At 39.5% G+C, this 16303-nt stretch overlaps 1 protein-coding gene across 1 annotated transcript in view; it reads left to right on the top strand.

Annotated features, from left to right (window-relative positions):
- Positions 1 to 16303, top strand: part of LOC140493745 (doublecortin domain-containing protein 1-like) — a 621788-nt gene that overhangs the window by 393412 nt on the left and 212073 nt on the right. Inside the window, exon 20 of the mRNA XM_072592573.1 lies at positions 13230 to 13353. Within this exon, the coding sequence (XP_072448674.1) occupies positions 13230 to 13353 (124 nt within the window). The remainder of the gene's footprint in view (positions 1 to 13229; positions 13354 to 16303) is intronic.

Here is a 16303-nt window from a genome sequence, read left to right as displayed (position 1 = left end):
ATGAGAAACACTTTGGAACTCAATAAACATTACTTAGTTTATTAACAGCCACAATAGACAAGCTGGATTAGTGTGACAATGACAAAGACTTAAATTCAAAGTGTGTTAACATTTCACAAAGCACTTCATGGGAGCTTTAATGGATAAAATTTGACAATCTGCATATGTAAGCATAAGCGTTATTCAAGAGATAGGTTTCAAGAAGTGTCCTAAAGAGAGATGGAGAGTTTTCAGAAGATATCCAGCAGTTCAACCAATAGGTACAGCTGCCAATGGCAGAGCAAAAATAATCGGGGAATGGGTAAGAGGCCAGAATTGAAGGACTGCAGCTACCTCAGAGAGTTGTAGAGCTTGACCAAGTTAAAAAGGAAATGGAGGAGTCCATGGAAAAATTTGAAATAATATAAATAATATATTGCCTCACTAGCAAACAAACTATGTCAGCAAACAGTGGCTTGGTTGACCTACATGGAAGGTTGGCCATGTTTAAGGATTTGTTTGATATGGATGAGGAAAGCATATCAATCCATCCGAAGTTAATCTATCCACCATGAGCCTGCAGTCCTAACACAGCATACTTCTGTTCCTTAAACTCCCAGATGTTTAGCTAGGGCTCTGTTATCTTTGCAAATACTTGAACTTAGGAGATGGAGAACTTAAACTGTCTTAACATTCATTTAAATTTTTGCCACATGTCCTTCTGTCAGTGTTCAGCTCAAAATAATATTCTGAATCATCTGGAAAACCCTAAGTAAATCAGTGCTAATAACTGGGGAAACACCAGTTCAACCCAAGTTTGAAGGTTCTAGTAGGATCATCAAAGTCAGGTCACATGGATCAATTCTGGAAAACTATAACTTCTCTGTCCAGGGTGAACATTTCAGCATTCACTGCTATTAGGACTACAATATCCAGGTCCATTAAATTCAGTTCCCAATGCAAAAACCTCTCTCTATCCAGGGTCACCATCCTTCTCCTTGACAAGGGTTTGAAGCTGAACCAACCAAGTTCTCACTATTTTTGACTTATTTGATTGTGAGATTAGCATATCCATGCCATTACTAAGACAGCCTATTTCACCATTCTAAATCATGGATAATCATCTATCTCAACATTGCTGCACTATACGTCTGTCATTAGTAAGTAGAAATGTATCCATCTCTTGAACTGATTTAATGACGGACCTTCCACAGCCCATTGGCATAGAGAATCCCAAAGATTCACTTCTGAGAGAAGTAGTTCCTCTTCATTTCAGTCCGAAATGACTGCACCCCTAAATTCTTAGGTTTTAGTCCCTCATAGCTAGAGGACATATTCTTTCTGCATCTACTCTTTCTATCTCCATAAGAATGTTCCAAGTTCCTATGAGATCATCTCTCACTCTTCTAAATACAGGCCCTCTCTCCTCAATCTCTGATAGTCCCACTATCCCTGAAATCAGTCTGGTGAACCTCCGCTACACCCTCTATGGCAACTACTGTTTGGTGGCCTGTAAGCCATCTCTAACAGCATTTGCTGAAATCCTGTCTCACAAATACACTGATCCCTCTATTTTTTATTAGTACTATTCTACCTCCTTTCCTTTTACGTCTTTAGCACCATCAGTTATCTTGTTGCAAATGCTGCTTTTAATTCTGCTATATTAACACTGTTCTATAATTTGACCCAGATTTGTGTCTGTTGATTTCCAACTTAATTTAGAAGTTTTCTATATTTCATAGCCAAATTTGTGTTTACCATTTCGGAAATTATTTTTGGTTGCAATGCCCTGACAGACTAGTTTGAAACAAGCACCTGAAGGAGATTCATACCAGCCTTGAAATGTTAATTCTGTTCTGCTGCACAGAGGCTGCCAGAGATGTCGAGTTTCTCCAGCATTCTCTATGTTTTTTTTTCAGGTTTCCAATGTATTTTGCTTTCAAGTTTTGGATCCTCCCTAACAGTGCTACTAAATCTCTGTGAGGATGTTAGTTCTAGTCATGTTAATTTGTAACCCATTCTCTTGTACAATCCCTCCTGTCCCTGAACCAGTCTGAATCATGCAGAGATCTGAAGCGCTTCCTCCTGCACCATTTTTCCAGTCATATTTTTATTCACTATATCTTCCAATTTTTTTACTTGCAAGCACACAATCTTGACAATACTACATTTGAGGTCCTGCGTTTCAGTTTAGGACTTCATCATTTTTCTACCAATTTCACTGGTGAACTCTATTTCTCTTTCCAGAGATGCTGCCAGACCTGCTGAGTTTCTCATGCATTTCAGATTTCCAACACCTGCAGTATTTTACTTCAAAGTTAACATTGACTACTCTTCACTGACTACTCTTACATCTGCTAAAATGAAAGATTGAGACTAAGTTTCACCATTCATCAAAAATGCAGCACTCCCTCAGTGTTGCAGTACAGTTTCAACCTCTTTACTGGTTAGGCCTGGATGAATGATGTTCAAATTTAGAGATTTGAGTAAAATGACACATTCTGGTCATCAGTTTCTCTTGAGAAATGAGAATAGATTTTGGAAGAAACCACACTTGAAGAGAATGGGGTTCAGGAAATGTGTTGCCTCTACGCTGCTTTCCTATCTCCAAATGCTTACCTTCAAGAATGGCTCCCTGTGGGATTGGCGAATTTGCTGAAAACGTCTAAGTTGGCAGAGAATTGAATTAAAGTAACGGCCCTTTATTTTAATCTGGTTGACAAATGTTCAGCTCTCCTATCCAGAACCAGATGGTTGGCATCTCTCTGACCATAATATCAACAGCTTGTGATATGCAGATATGTTACAGAATTTTCTGCAAAATTTGGCTCCTAACAGACTGTAAGTAAACATACTTTATTTATAGGTTCAAATGCCATATAAAATTACATTAACAGCTGTAGAGCATGAGTACTACTGACAATTGCAATAACTTGTATTTCTATAGTGTCTCGAATATAATGAAATGTCCCAAGATGCTTCACAGGAGCAATATGAAATGCAACTTGACACTAAATCAAGTGCCGAAATGTTAAGGCAGATGATCAAAAGCTTGATCAAGGGATCTGACAGTTGGAAGGTAGGGGAAGCTTGCTGAAAGGCACTTCCCTGTCTTTACTGCTACTCTTTACTTGCTTCTCTCATGACACCTGTTCCATGACCCTCTTCCCATCATCATGTTCCTGGTTGCTCATTAATATGTGACCTTGAGTGGATGCAGTAACTGGTAACAGCTACCACTCCTCCAGTGATGCAGCTGAGCACTGGAGCCTCTGGTCTTTTAATGGCCAGCAGTTCTCAGTGGCAAGACTTCTACTTTTAAGGAGCTTGATGCCAGGAAAAGGCCTGTTAGATGCCCAGGTAGCACAAGATGTGGCAGGTCTTCTCAAAACAAGTTGACACATGGTCTCACTGGCTTCCCAATACTATCCAAGGCTCCAGTACAAGATTCCACCCATAATTTCAAGTCAATGGCATATTAATAGAGTGTGTTCCACTGAAAGATTATTATGCTGAGAGAATTTCTCTGTCTGCAGATGCCAATGCAGCCTGATCTGCTGTAATATTTTCTGTTTTATGCCATATATTTATAGACTTCGTTAACAGTAAATTCTTGCCTCCCAAGTCAGAGCTTTACACAGCAAAGATGCACAATGAAAATTGTGGCACCGTCGCCACTTCAACTGCAATGGTCCCTCATGAATTGCTAGCCATTACACACAACTGGAAATGAGAATTTCCATACAAACTTTTAACTTTTTTTCCCATCAGTCTGGAATAGTATTTAATTCTGCAGGGTGCTATCCCAGTCACTAGATTCAAGTTAACAGAGTTTGCTAACTGAGTTCAAGTAACATTTCAAGCTGAAAGTTTGAAGTACTTCTATTTGTTCATTCATGAGAGCTGGGCTTTTCTGGCCAGGCCAGCATTTATTACCCCTTCCTAATTTCCCCAGGAAGATAGTGGTAAGCTGATCTCTTGAACTACTGCAGCTGATGTGCTGTAGGTACAACTCAGTGCTGTTCGGAAGCAAGTCCTAAGATTTTGACCTATTGACAGTGAACAGAAGGTGATCAAACTCCAAGTCAGGTTAATGTGGTGCTCGGAAGGGAAAGTTCTGAAGATGAAAGTGCTGAAACTGGTTGTGGTTGCCCTATTTCCATGCTTGCCTTTTCTTTCAACATGTTTGGAATTGGTGCACAGCTTTCAGCTGACATTGACAACTTAGCTTGAGGTTTATGTGGCACGCTTCAAATAGAGTGTAAAATGTGTGCTCAGATCTCAAACCTGTTCCTGGAATCAAAATCTGTTTGACATCAATTGACCACAGATGGCACACTGCGATGGTCATGACTATATGCCCACTGCTCTGCAAATAGTCAGGTTTTGGATTGTTTTGTAGTCACTGTTGTACCAAAGGGGAGGAGAAGGCATTCAACAAACCACATTAGGCAGCAGTTGTGCATTTCCTCATGCACCGCCTCATGGCAATAGTGATTAAAACCTAGGCGCAGATTACAGACTTACTGTCTCAGAGTGACTAACAATCTAGTGCAAAGAGATGGAAAGGGGCAGTAAAAAAGTGTATTGCAAGGTATTATTTCCCACTTTAAGTGGGTTTTAGTTTGTAGGCTCAAACATTGATACAGTAAATGTACTATAGGAGAAGAGGCATTAATTTAGTGATTACAATCTGTTTTACTATTCAGTGCAATAATTGTGAACAGTGGTTAGGATGGAAATAAGACATTGGCAGCATCTTCTGAGAAGGGGAGGATTTCAGTCAATCATCTGGCATCTTCAAGATGCTTTACTGAGATAACCAGCCCTCCAGGAAGATCCTGAAGTCTTGAGCAATTGATGAGTTACCTCCTCCAGTAAATAATCAAGGAGTAAAATCTTACTTCCATTAAAAATGTTTTCTTTAAAATATTTTCTCTGAACATTTTGTTTAATTGTTACAAAAGTATTGGCGGTCGTAAAGAAAGTCTTGTTGATTTTTGTTTTATTTCTTCATGGGATGTGAATGTCACTAGCCAGACCAACATTGCTGATCCCTAGTTGCCCTGGTGCTGATCTGCCTTCTAAAACCATCACAGCGCTTGGGATGAGGAAATACCCACAGCGCTTTTAGTAAGAGAGCTCCAGGATTTTGATCCCGATGACAGTGATGAAACAGTGATATAGTTTGAAGTCAGGATGGTGTGTGACTTAGAAGGAATCTTGACACTGGCGCCTTTCCAATGCCCCTGCTACCCCTTTCTTTCTTGTTGGTCGAGCTTCTGAATTTGGAATGAACTTTCAAATGAGCCTTTGTAAATTACTGCAGCACACCTTGTAGATGTATTGCTGCCACTGTACGTCAGTGGTGAAATTATGAATGTTGAAGGTGATGGGTTGGCTGGCAAACAAGTGGACTACTTTGTCCTGGAAAGTATCAAGCATTTTGAGTGTTATTGGAGCTGCATTCATCCAGGTAAGTGGACATTATTTCATCACATTTCTGACTTGTGCTTTGTAAATGTGCACACTCTCTGGGAAGACATAATATGAGTATCTCGCCATAGAATTCCCAGTTATATATATATGGTCCAGTTCAGTTTCTGGTCACTGGTACCTCCCAGGATGTTAATCATGGAGGAATTCAGTGATGGTTAGATACCTTGTCAGAGATGGTCATTGCCTATCCCTTCTATGGCAACTTATCAGTGAAAACCTGGATTTAGTTCAGGTCCTGCAATATATGAATGCAGACTGCTTCATTTTCTGTCTATGAAGTGGAAGAGCTGGTGTTGGACTGGGATGGACAAAGTTAAAAATCACACAACACCAGGTTATAGTCCAACAGCTATAACCTGGAATTATAATTTGGAAACATTAGCTTTCAGAATGCTGCTCCTTCATCAGGTAGTTGTGGACCTGAGAAAGAAGCAGTTCTCTGAAAGCTCGTGTTTCCAAATAAACCTGTTGGACTATAACCTGGTGTTGTGTGATTTGTAACTCTGCCTATGAATGCTTAACATTGTAGAATTGTCAGGAAACATCCCCATTTCTGACCTCATAATCCAGGTAAGATCATTAATAATTGACCGGCGAAGCTAGACTGAGGAACTCCTACAGTGGCGTCCTAGGGCTGAGATAATTCATCTCCAAAAAGCACAGTCCATGCTAGGTATTACTCTAATCAGCAGAGAAGTTTCCTCTGATTCCCACTGATACCAGTTTTTCGAGGGTTCGTCAATGCTGAGGGCATTCGTTCTCACCTCATTCCTGGATTTCAACACTTGTATCTGTGTTTGGACCAAGGCTGCTATGAGGTCAGGAAACCAAACTGAGCATCAGTAAGCAGGTTATTCCTTTGCAAGTGCTGCTTGATAGCACAATCGATAAGCCCTTCCATCACTTTGTTGATGACGGAGAGAATAGGATGGTAATTGTCCAGGTTGGATTTGTGCTACTTTTCGTGGACAGGAGATACCCAGGCGATTTTCCACATAATTAGGTAGATGCCAGTGTTGAAGCTGTATGTGAACAACATGGGTGGAGGTGCAGCTAGTTCTGGAGCACAAGTCTTCGGTATCTTTGGTGGAATGTCATCAGGGACCATAGCCTTTGCAGTTTCCAGTATCTCCAGCTGTTTCTTGATATCGCATGGATATCGAGCTGGTTGAAAGACTGGCATTTCTGACTGAAGGTGCATAGGAATTCTTCAACTTGTCTTTCACGTTAATGTGCTCATTCATCATTGAGATATTAATGGAGCCATCACCTCCTGTTCATTGTTAAATTGTCAACTACTATTCCCAACTGAATGTGGTAGGACAGTAGAGCTTAAATCTGGTCTGATCTATTAGTTGTGGAAGCATTTAACCCCATCTATTGCATGTTATTTCTACTGTTTGACATGCAAATATTTGTGTGTCATATATTTACTCAGTTAACACTTAATGTTTAGGTAGGCTTGGTGCTGTACCTGACATACCGTCTTGAAATTTTCTTTGAATTGACCTCCCTGGCTTAATGTTAATGGAAGATATGCCAGGTAATGAAGTTACAGCTTGTGAATAATTCTGCTGCTGTTGATGCCCAGAAGCACCTTATGGATGCCCAGTTTTGTGTTGCCGTACATCTGTTGGAAGCTTGTCCCATTTAGCATGGTGGTCATGCCACATAATACAATGGAGAGTATGTGAAGACAAGACATTTTCTCCCAAAAGGATTGTACAGTAGTCATACACACTGATATTCTCGTGGGTATTTGGATCTGCGGTGGGTGGTTGGTGAGGATAGGGACAAGTTGGTTTGCTTACCACCTGGTGCAGATCGAGTCTAGCCACTACGTCTTTTGGGACTTTGGCAGCAGATTTAGTATGTACTACTGAGCCACTCTTGGTGATGGAGATTGAAGTTCCCACCCAGAGTACATTCAGAGCCTTTGCTAGTCTCAGTAGGAGACTAGCAAGGAATGTTTAACATGAAGGAGAAGGAACGTAGGGATGGGAGTAGGCCATTCAGCCAGTCAAGCTTGTTCTGCCATTTAATACAATCATGGCTGATCAAACACTTTGATGCCTTTTACCCCACACCATCCCTATCAATCTATCAAAGGTGAAAAATGAAAAATTATGACTGCTAATTTCTACTTTAAATGTACTTAAACACTGACTTTCCTCAGCTCTGTGGGGTAGACAAGTCCAAAAGTTCACAACCCTGTGAGTACTGATTCAACAGTCCAGGGGTAGCTGTAGGTGGTCATCAGCAGGAGGTTTCCTTATGCATGTTTGACCTAATGCAATGAGATTTCCTGGGGTCCAAAGTCAATGTTGAAGACCCTCAGGGCAATCCTTTTCAATAGTACACCACTGTGCTGCCACCACTGATGGATCTGTCCTACCAGTGAGATATATCCAGGTTTGACGGGAGTGTTTTCTGGAATATTGTCTGTAGGATCTCATCCCATGAGTCCAGAATGATTCACTCAAGTACAGGAAATCCATTTTACCTTCCAATGTAATGTGTTGATCGATCAAAGGAGGGGCAATTAGAGGTGGCAGGTCATTTGATTACAAATGCTCACAACGCATTCAGCCAGAGTTGGAAATCATATCCTATGGATGTGTGAAATACAGAAGTTCAGATGTTTGCATACATCAACTCATTTATAGAAAATGTTCATACTCGGCAAAAGGTAATGACTGACCAGGTGAATTGTAGCAGTATTATGAAGCAATGTTAAAATGTCAACCACAAGATTAACCAGCATTTTCCCTGTGATTTTTAAATCTAATGGTAATAAAGGCTTGCTTTCAGTACACTAAACAAAACTCCCACACACAATTTTCAAACAGTTCCTTGGACACAATTTGTGGTGTTGTTTAAATTGTTAACACCAAATTAAAATATGACTCAATTTGCAAAGTATTTTGTTTTATTATATATTTCTCTCCTTAGATTATTAGAATTAAAATTGAGTCAGATTTGACCAGAAAATGCCACCAGTCAGTCAAATTCATTAAGAAGCAGTACAATAGGTGTAATGTTAATGTAGCCTGTCTCATGTGCATGACTGCATCACGCTCAATTCTTTACTCTTTCTGGCTACTTTTTAGTCAATTGGTGCCAATGATGTGAAAAGGGATATTTTTAATTGAGTCAAGTAAGAGTAAAATTGGTCTTCTGCAAAGATCTAATATAGGCTCTAATAAAGTGGCAGCTCCTTTTACATTGATTTGCTATTGTTTCTGCTTGACTATTAGAGACAATGCAGTCTCAGAAACTGCCATTAAAGATGACATTGCATAAACATTGAACACTGTTATTCCAAAAGAAGCATAAGTACAAAAGTAGGCTTTGGACACCTTCATCTCATTCAACCACTGACTTGATCCTAATTCCATCCATCTGCTTTCATTCCATATGGTGGCACGGTGGCTCAGTGGTTAGCACTGCTGCCTCACAGCGCCAGAGACCCAGGTTCAATTCCCGCCTCAGGCAGCTGTCTGTGTGGAGTTTGCACATTCTCCCCGTGTTGGCGTGTGTTTCCTCCAGGTGCTCCGGTTTCCTCCCACAGTCCAAAAATATGCAGGTCAGGTGAATTGGCCATGCTAAATTGCCCATAGTGTTAGGTGTTAGGGAATGGGTCTGGGTGGGTTGCTCTTCGGAGGGTGGGTGTGGACTTGTTGGGCCTGTTTCCACACTGTAGGGAATCTAATCTAAACAAACTCTGAATATTCTCCCCTTCATTTCAAACCAAAAATAACAATCTCTGTTCAGGAATTTCCAATTAACCCCAGCCTCAATGGAGAGAAGTCCAGGTTTCCAATATCCCAGAATGACCCTGTTTTTACATTATCCTACTTGTATAATGTTGAAATAGTGTTTAAATGAATTTACAAGACCACCTATTACAGGGAAATCGCAATGAGCCAAATTTGAATTACCCAAAATTCCAGGTTGTAGTGAAGTGGTGAACTATTTCTGCCTGCAGAATAGGAAATCAAATAGAGGACGAGATACTGAAATTTCAGACAGTTAATTTTGGATTAGCTAGACTCATGTACACTTGTCATCTCTGCATGAGTTAACCTGAGAAGACTTTGGCCACACAGGCACATGAAATCAAAATTGTCATCCCCGTGCCAAGCAACGGAAAAATACAAGATAGTTCTTCACATTTTTCAATCCCTTTTACTGTACAAGATCAGGCCATTATATGCATGAACAAATTGAAAAACAAACTCTTTTTTTCATATATTTACCATGTAATTGTGTTTTAATTAGTATTTTTTACATAAATTAAGTCTCATAAGACCTTCCTCAGCTACCCTGAAGTTTCAATTTTCACAAATTTTTGTATGGGCCTATGATTCAATTTATGAGTTTATTGCATGCAACATTATATTTCTGTCACTATGCTTATAAAAATGGAGTCTGGCTTTGAATTATTGAAATGCATTCAGCAACTGTCCATTTTGGTATTTATAACTACTCAAAAATGATAATAATTATAACATCCTAAATTTGGAGAATCCTGCCTTGAACATTTGACGTGTTCTTGTCAAATAAAGAACAAATAATAGATAGGGAGAGTGTGGTGAAGGGACCAAGTGATGGAGGAGATGCTTAAAATAGTACAACATTGCCACCATGTGGTTTAACTTCCCTAACGACTCCCAGGTAACATCCACAGCTAAAATGAACTCTGTGGTTTATAATGGGCAGATGTGTAATCTGAACTATGGCTATTGCTTAACTTGTAAGTTCCTTTTTTACTTTGTATGTTTTAGAGTGGTCTCCAATATAGGAGACAGATGGGGATACTTTGTGAGCTTCCATCTTCAGTGCAGACACTTGCTGTATGGGAAACACAGGTCATATAAATCAGGTATATAGGTCAGGATACCCAATTCCAGCTTGCTGTGTTTCACAGCAATAGCAGTTTTACGAAGGCTGGAATGCTAACTAGCATAAATCTCACCAAACCTCTGATTTCTTTGCAGATGTGTTTCACTCGGGATTTAATGACTTTTGTGCACATTCTTCAGTGATAATTCAACTCAGTGATGCAGAATCTGTTTTCTTAAAGTTGGGTCACTCTTTCCAGCATCGATTGCCAGTCTAGCTTTTTCTTGCTTAATACAATGCTTTATCTTCATTTCCAGCAGTGCATTTCTTTTTGATGTTGCAATTCAGTATCTTAGATTGTTTACAGCCACTTAATCCACTGTGTTTGCATTTGTTCTCTGCAAAACAACTCAGCTACATCCACTACATACTTTTTCTATACCTCCACAATATTTTCCCTTCAAATGATTAATTTTTCCCCTTTTAAAAGCGCATCTAAATCAACTTTCATGTTACTTTCAAACAGTACAATCCAGATCCTAAATAATGATTGTGTTAAAAGTGCTTTCTTTACATCACCTCCCTTTCACCAATGAGACCATTTCCCTTAAGATATTTTGTCCTGCTACCTCTTTGGAAACCTCTATCAAATCACTGGTCAAATTTCTCTTTGCTAAGAAGGAAAGGCTTGGCTTCTTTAATCTCTTCATGAATCTGAAGACCCATCTCTCAAGTACATTGTGGGGAAGTAGTACCTAGTGATAATGCCACTATTCCAGTAATCCAGAAACCCAGGCAAATTGTCTGGAGACATGAGTTTGAATCCCAGCACAGCAGATGGAGATATTTCAATTCAATAAAAATCTAAAATAAAAACACTGCTCCAATGGCAACTATGTATCTATTATTAAATGTTGTAAGCAAAAACCCACCTGGTTCACTAATGTCCTTCAGAAAAGGAAATCTGCCTTTCCTGGTCTGGCCTACATGTGCCTGCCAACCCACAGCAATATGGTTGACTCTTAACTGCCTTCTGTTCAATAAATGCTAGCCTAGCCAGCCATGCCTACATCCCAAACAAATTTTTTGTCAATGCTTCTGTACCCTCTCAAAAGTGTTTATATTTTCTCTGAAGAATGGCATCTAGAATTGAATGCAATATTCTCGTTGAGGCTGAACCAATGTCTTGTGAAGGTTGATCTTTGTTTTGTATTCCATATATCCATTTGAAAAGCAGCTCTAGTAGGGGTTTTAACAGCTTCCTCAAACAGCCGTGCACCTTCAAAGATCTCTGGACACAAACCGAGGTCTCTCTATTACTGTGGACGCTTTATTATTGAATCCTCTTTTTTGTATTCCTTCATGGGATGTGAGTTTTGGGTCCCTCCAGGCTGGGCAACTGTGCAGCCACTGCGATGATCCATACATAAATCGACGTGCCAGTTGGTGTATGGACACATTGTTTTCTGATTTCAGAAGTCACTGCTCCATACAAATGCAAAAAATAGGAGAGAACGTAGGTTGGTGGCAAGACCAGCGTTTACTGTAAAGGCAGTGGTGAGCTGGCTTCGTAAACCACTGCAGTTCATTTGGTATAGGTACTAGTGCAGTCGAAGGCTATGGTACTGGAAAAGCACAGCTGGTCAGGCAGCATCCGAGGAGCAAGGGAGTCGATGTTTTGGGCATAAACACTTCAACAGGATTCCTGATGAAGGGCTTCTGCCCGAAATGTTGACTCTCCTGCTCCTCAGATGCTGCCTGACCGGCTGTGCTTTTCCAGCACCATACCTTTCGTCTCTGATCCCCAGCATCTGTAGTCCTCACTTTTTCCATAGGTACTAATGTAGTTCTGTAAAGAAGGAACTTCCAGGATTTTGAACCAATGGCAGTGATGGAATGGCAATATAATTCCAAGTTGGGATGGTGTGGGAAATAGAGAGAAACTTGGAGGTGGTGGTGTTCCCAAGCATTCTTGTTTTCTTAAAATGCAGACTTTATAGGCTTGAAAACTCACAAAAGAATTGGGGCATGGAAATAACAATGGCACATTGAGCTCTCTAATGTGTGCACAGCACATCAAGGGGAGCGAGCATTGTAATGCAACCAGCAAGACATTGGTAAATCTCTCCCATTTCATTGACAAGGGAACACAGCTGACTTATGGGGAATATCACCCCATCAGAACTAGTGAGTACAATTTCCACGATTGCTGTTTGATCGAAATCAGATCATGTTTATTATGCACACTGCGCACTGAAAATATATTCCAAAAACATGGTCCACATATTGAAAAGAAAAACAGAAAAACCTCCATTTATCCAGAAGATCTCACTGTCTTTGGCTAAATTATCCTGGGTTTGTAATTCAAAATTTGAGGTCACCTAACTGAGGAAAGAAATAATTGATAATTTCCACATATTTCCACCCCTTACTGCTGCAATTTAACCTCAGTATCCCATCCCACACCAGTTTATGCCAGAAGGAAGTTAAAAATGATATTCTTTTGTACAAAACAAGTGGTGATCAATTCTACATGATACAAAAAAATGAAATAAATTTATAAAAGGTTGGGCAATTTAGAAGCAACATGCTCTCATTTCTAGCTCTGCTTCTCTTTCAGCAGACGTTTCCCACCCTGCTGAGTTCCCTAAAACTTTATTTTGTGTTTCAAATTACTAATATCCACAATTGATTGCTTTTATCCCTTTTCTAGCCCCCTCACAGTTTTTGTTAGTAAGTGAGTCTTCTTTACATTTCAGATCATGAGTTCAGCTTATATCACCAGAAAAGATTTTGATGTTGTAGCGTTGAAATATTTATTTACATTAATATTAGTGTTTCCATATTTGGAAAAAAAAATCCTGGCATGATTTTTCTTTCAACAAATGCCATTATTGTTTCATTAGATGGGCCATCAAGCATGAAGGAACAGCAAAGCCTGGCCAGTGGAAACATTCAAAATTGGAGAATCCACTATGGAACAAGTTAACCTACATGTGGCCTGTACTGCCAGATGGTGAATTGAATGAGGTAATAGCACTTTACTGATAAGTAGACAATATTCAACAAGTCTATAAATTTTTCATATGACATACAAAACCCAGCAATTGACATTTCATCAGTGAAGAATGCATTTGGTTAAAGATCTCAAATGGAGGATAAAGTGTCCTTGACTTGAGGTACTCAATAATGGAGATTCGAGGTCTTCAATAACTCTAATGCAATTAAATGCAACAATGATTTCATGAAGCTAAATATTACTTATAAAAAAAAGGAAATAAACTCGGATTAATATCATCGTGCTTTATGTTGCTCTGAAACATGTCAAAGCCCTTCATATTCAAGCATTTGTGGCAGCCCTTTTGAATGCTGCAAGATCCAAATAGATGAATGATGAGTTGATCTATTTTGATTATGATTTTTCACATAAGGATAATGAGGTTGGAGTTTTAGAGCAATTAGGCAGATATGGTTTAATTAAGGAATTGAAATGAATTCAAATATGGAAAAGATGCTTCATCATCCTTTGTATAGCGCATTGAAGCAAGGTTGATGATACTTGCTTTACATTCATAGGCAATAGTGCAGAAGGATACATTCAACCCTTCATATCTGCTTTGCCCATTTTACAGGGACAACTCAGTTTGTGCAACTTCCCTCATCTTTGCTCTGAGATCCTGTTATTTTCTTGCTCCTCAAGTAATTGTAAAATTTCCAGTTGAAAGCCCTAACTGAATTTGCCTCCATCAACAACTCAGGCAAATTATTTCAGTTCCTAACCACTCGCTGTGTAAAAACATTTTTCCTCATGTTCCCATTGGTTCCAATATCAATCACCTTAACTCTGTGTGCTCTGGTTCTTGACCCTTTGGCCAACGGGAAGAGTTTCCCTCTATCTTCTTCTAAACATTCATCAGATCATCTCCTAATCTTCCTTGAACAAAAGAAAAAGGAGTAAGAGGAGGGAATTCAGCCTTTAAGACCACTCTGCCCATTCAATTAGAACATGGCTGATATGATTATGGCCTGAACTACACTTTCCAGTCTAACCCCAATCATCCTGACTCCGTTACAGACCAAAAGTCTCTTTAAATCAGCCTCGAGCATAGTCAATAATTTGACTTTGTGTGGCAGAGAATTCCAAAGATTACCAAGCCTCAGAGGAAACAGAAATTGTTTATTTCAATTTTAAATAGAATGCCTCTTATTCTGAAACCATTCCCCTTGTTTTAGATTCATGCAGGAGTTGAAGTGTTTCCTCAGCATCCGTTCTGTCAAGTTCCCTCTGAATATGATTCAGTCAGATCGTTTTCTCCTATCTCTCATTCTTCTAAACTTCAAAGATTAGAAGCCTAACCAGCTTAACCTTCTCTTATTAAATAACACCGTAACCCCAGGAATCAACCTAGTGAAACCAGGAAACTGTAATAGCAGAAACAGATGGCTAGATATCTGCTTCTCCACGTGTGTTTATTATGCATGCTTGACTAAGCTCCAAGATTCTCAGGTGGATTAGCTGAGCAGATATCTATTTGGGCTAACTGAAATGGAGTGCTTACTTTTCTTGATGTACATCTTTATTGAGTAATGATATATTCTTTCAATTATCTATTTGGTCAATGCCTTTCTATTTATTTGAATAAGATTGAGTGTGAGGTGGATACAGCTTTTGTTGATACTATAATGACCTTGTTTGATTGACACTTTTATAGGGTTATAAGAAGAGTAGGTTTTCTTTAAAGTGGATTTCTACTTGATGTTCCTTTTCTTCAGCAGTTTAACACTTGCAATTATTACTAAATAATTCATTGGTTCTGTATGTAACGTATAGTAGGTAAATAGACATGAAGGGTGTTTGGACAACTTAGAGGTGGTATCAAAATGGAAGAACCATGGGATATGGAGGGAAAATGGAGGCAGCATACAGATAAGACTATTCAAACTTACCTTTCAAAGTACTCCAGAATCCAAACCATGTTTGAAGGTTAATGGACAAGCTATGAAATGCTAACAGACATAGAGAAGCTGGCTCAACTACAAGAAAATTGGAATGGGTTATGAGATGCCAATGCTTGGAATGGAGCCAATCGGGTTGGGCTAGCAGCATCAATAGCCTCATTACCAAGCCAAAAAGAAATGGCAGGGCTGGGCTTGAAGGCAGCAGTTCCAAAATCAGATCCTACCTGCCATTTTTAAATTGCCCTTAATCTGGCCCAACTCTGCTAATCTGGGAGAAAGTGAGGACTGCAGATGTTGGAGATCAGAGTTGAGAGTGTGGTGCTGGAAAAGCACAGCTGGTCAGGCAGCATCCAAGGAGTAGGAGAGTTGACATTTCAGTCATAAGCCCTTCATCAGGATTCGTGATGAAGGGCTTATGCATGAAACATTGATTCCCCTACTCCAAAGATGCTGCCTGACCTGCTGTGCTTTTCCAGCACCACACTCTTGACTTTGCAAATCTGGTCCATAGTTTCAGATCTTCAAACAGGGTGTGCAATACTAGTACTATGATATTATGTTCACTCTTACCTTTAGGATTCTTTAACATAGGATCATTAATAAATCCTGTTTAAGTAAACATCTTGCCTCGCCTTGGGAGGTCTTGTCTCACAAATTTGAGTTTTTTGAGGAAGTGACAAAAATTATTGGTGAGGGTAGGGCACTTGAGGGAAGGAGTTTTTTTCATGGAGGCCTGTGACCTGTAGTGTTTCACAAGGATGAGTGCTGGGACCTTTTTTGTTCATAATAAATAAAGAAATGATCGATGATTACTGAGTTTGAAGACAAAATATATATTGGTGGAGCTATGAATAGTAAGGACAGTAGTCAAAGGATGCAGCAGGACATAAATCAGTTGCAAAGTTGGGTGGAGAAATACCGATGGACTTTAAATTGAACAAGTGTGAGGTAAAGCATTTAGGGAAGTCAAATACAAGAGAAAAATGCATAGTAAATGGCAGGACCCTTAGGTGCCTTGATA

The sequence above is a fragment of the Chiloscyllium punctatum genome, chromosome 22 (assembly GCF_047496795.1).
Source record: "Chiloscyllium punctatum isolate Juve2018m chromosome 22, sChiPun1.3, whole genome shotgun sequence".
NCBI lineage: Eukaryota > Metazoa > Chordata > Chondrichthyes > Orectolobiformes > Hemiscylliidae > Chiloscyllium > Chiloscyllium punctatum.
The sequence above is the reverse complement of the archived record's forward strand: the minus strand, read 5'-3'. Positions and strand labels throughout refer to the sequence as shown.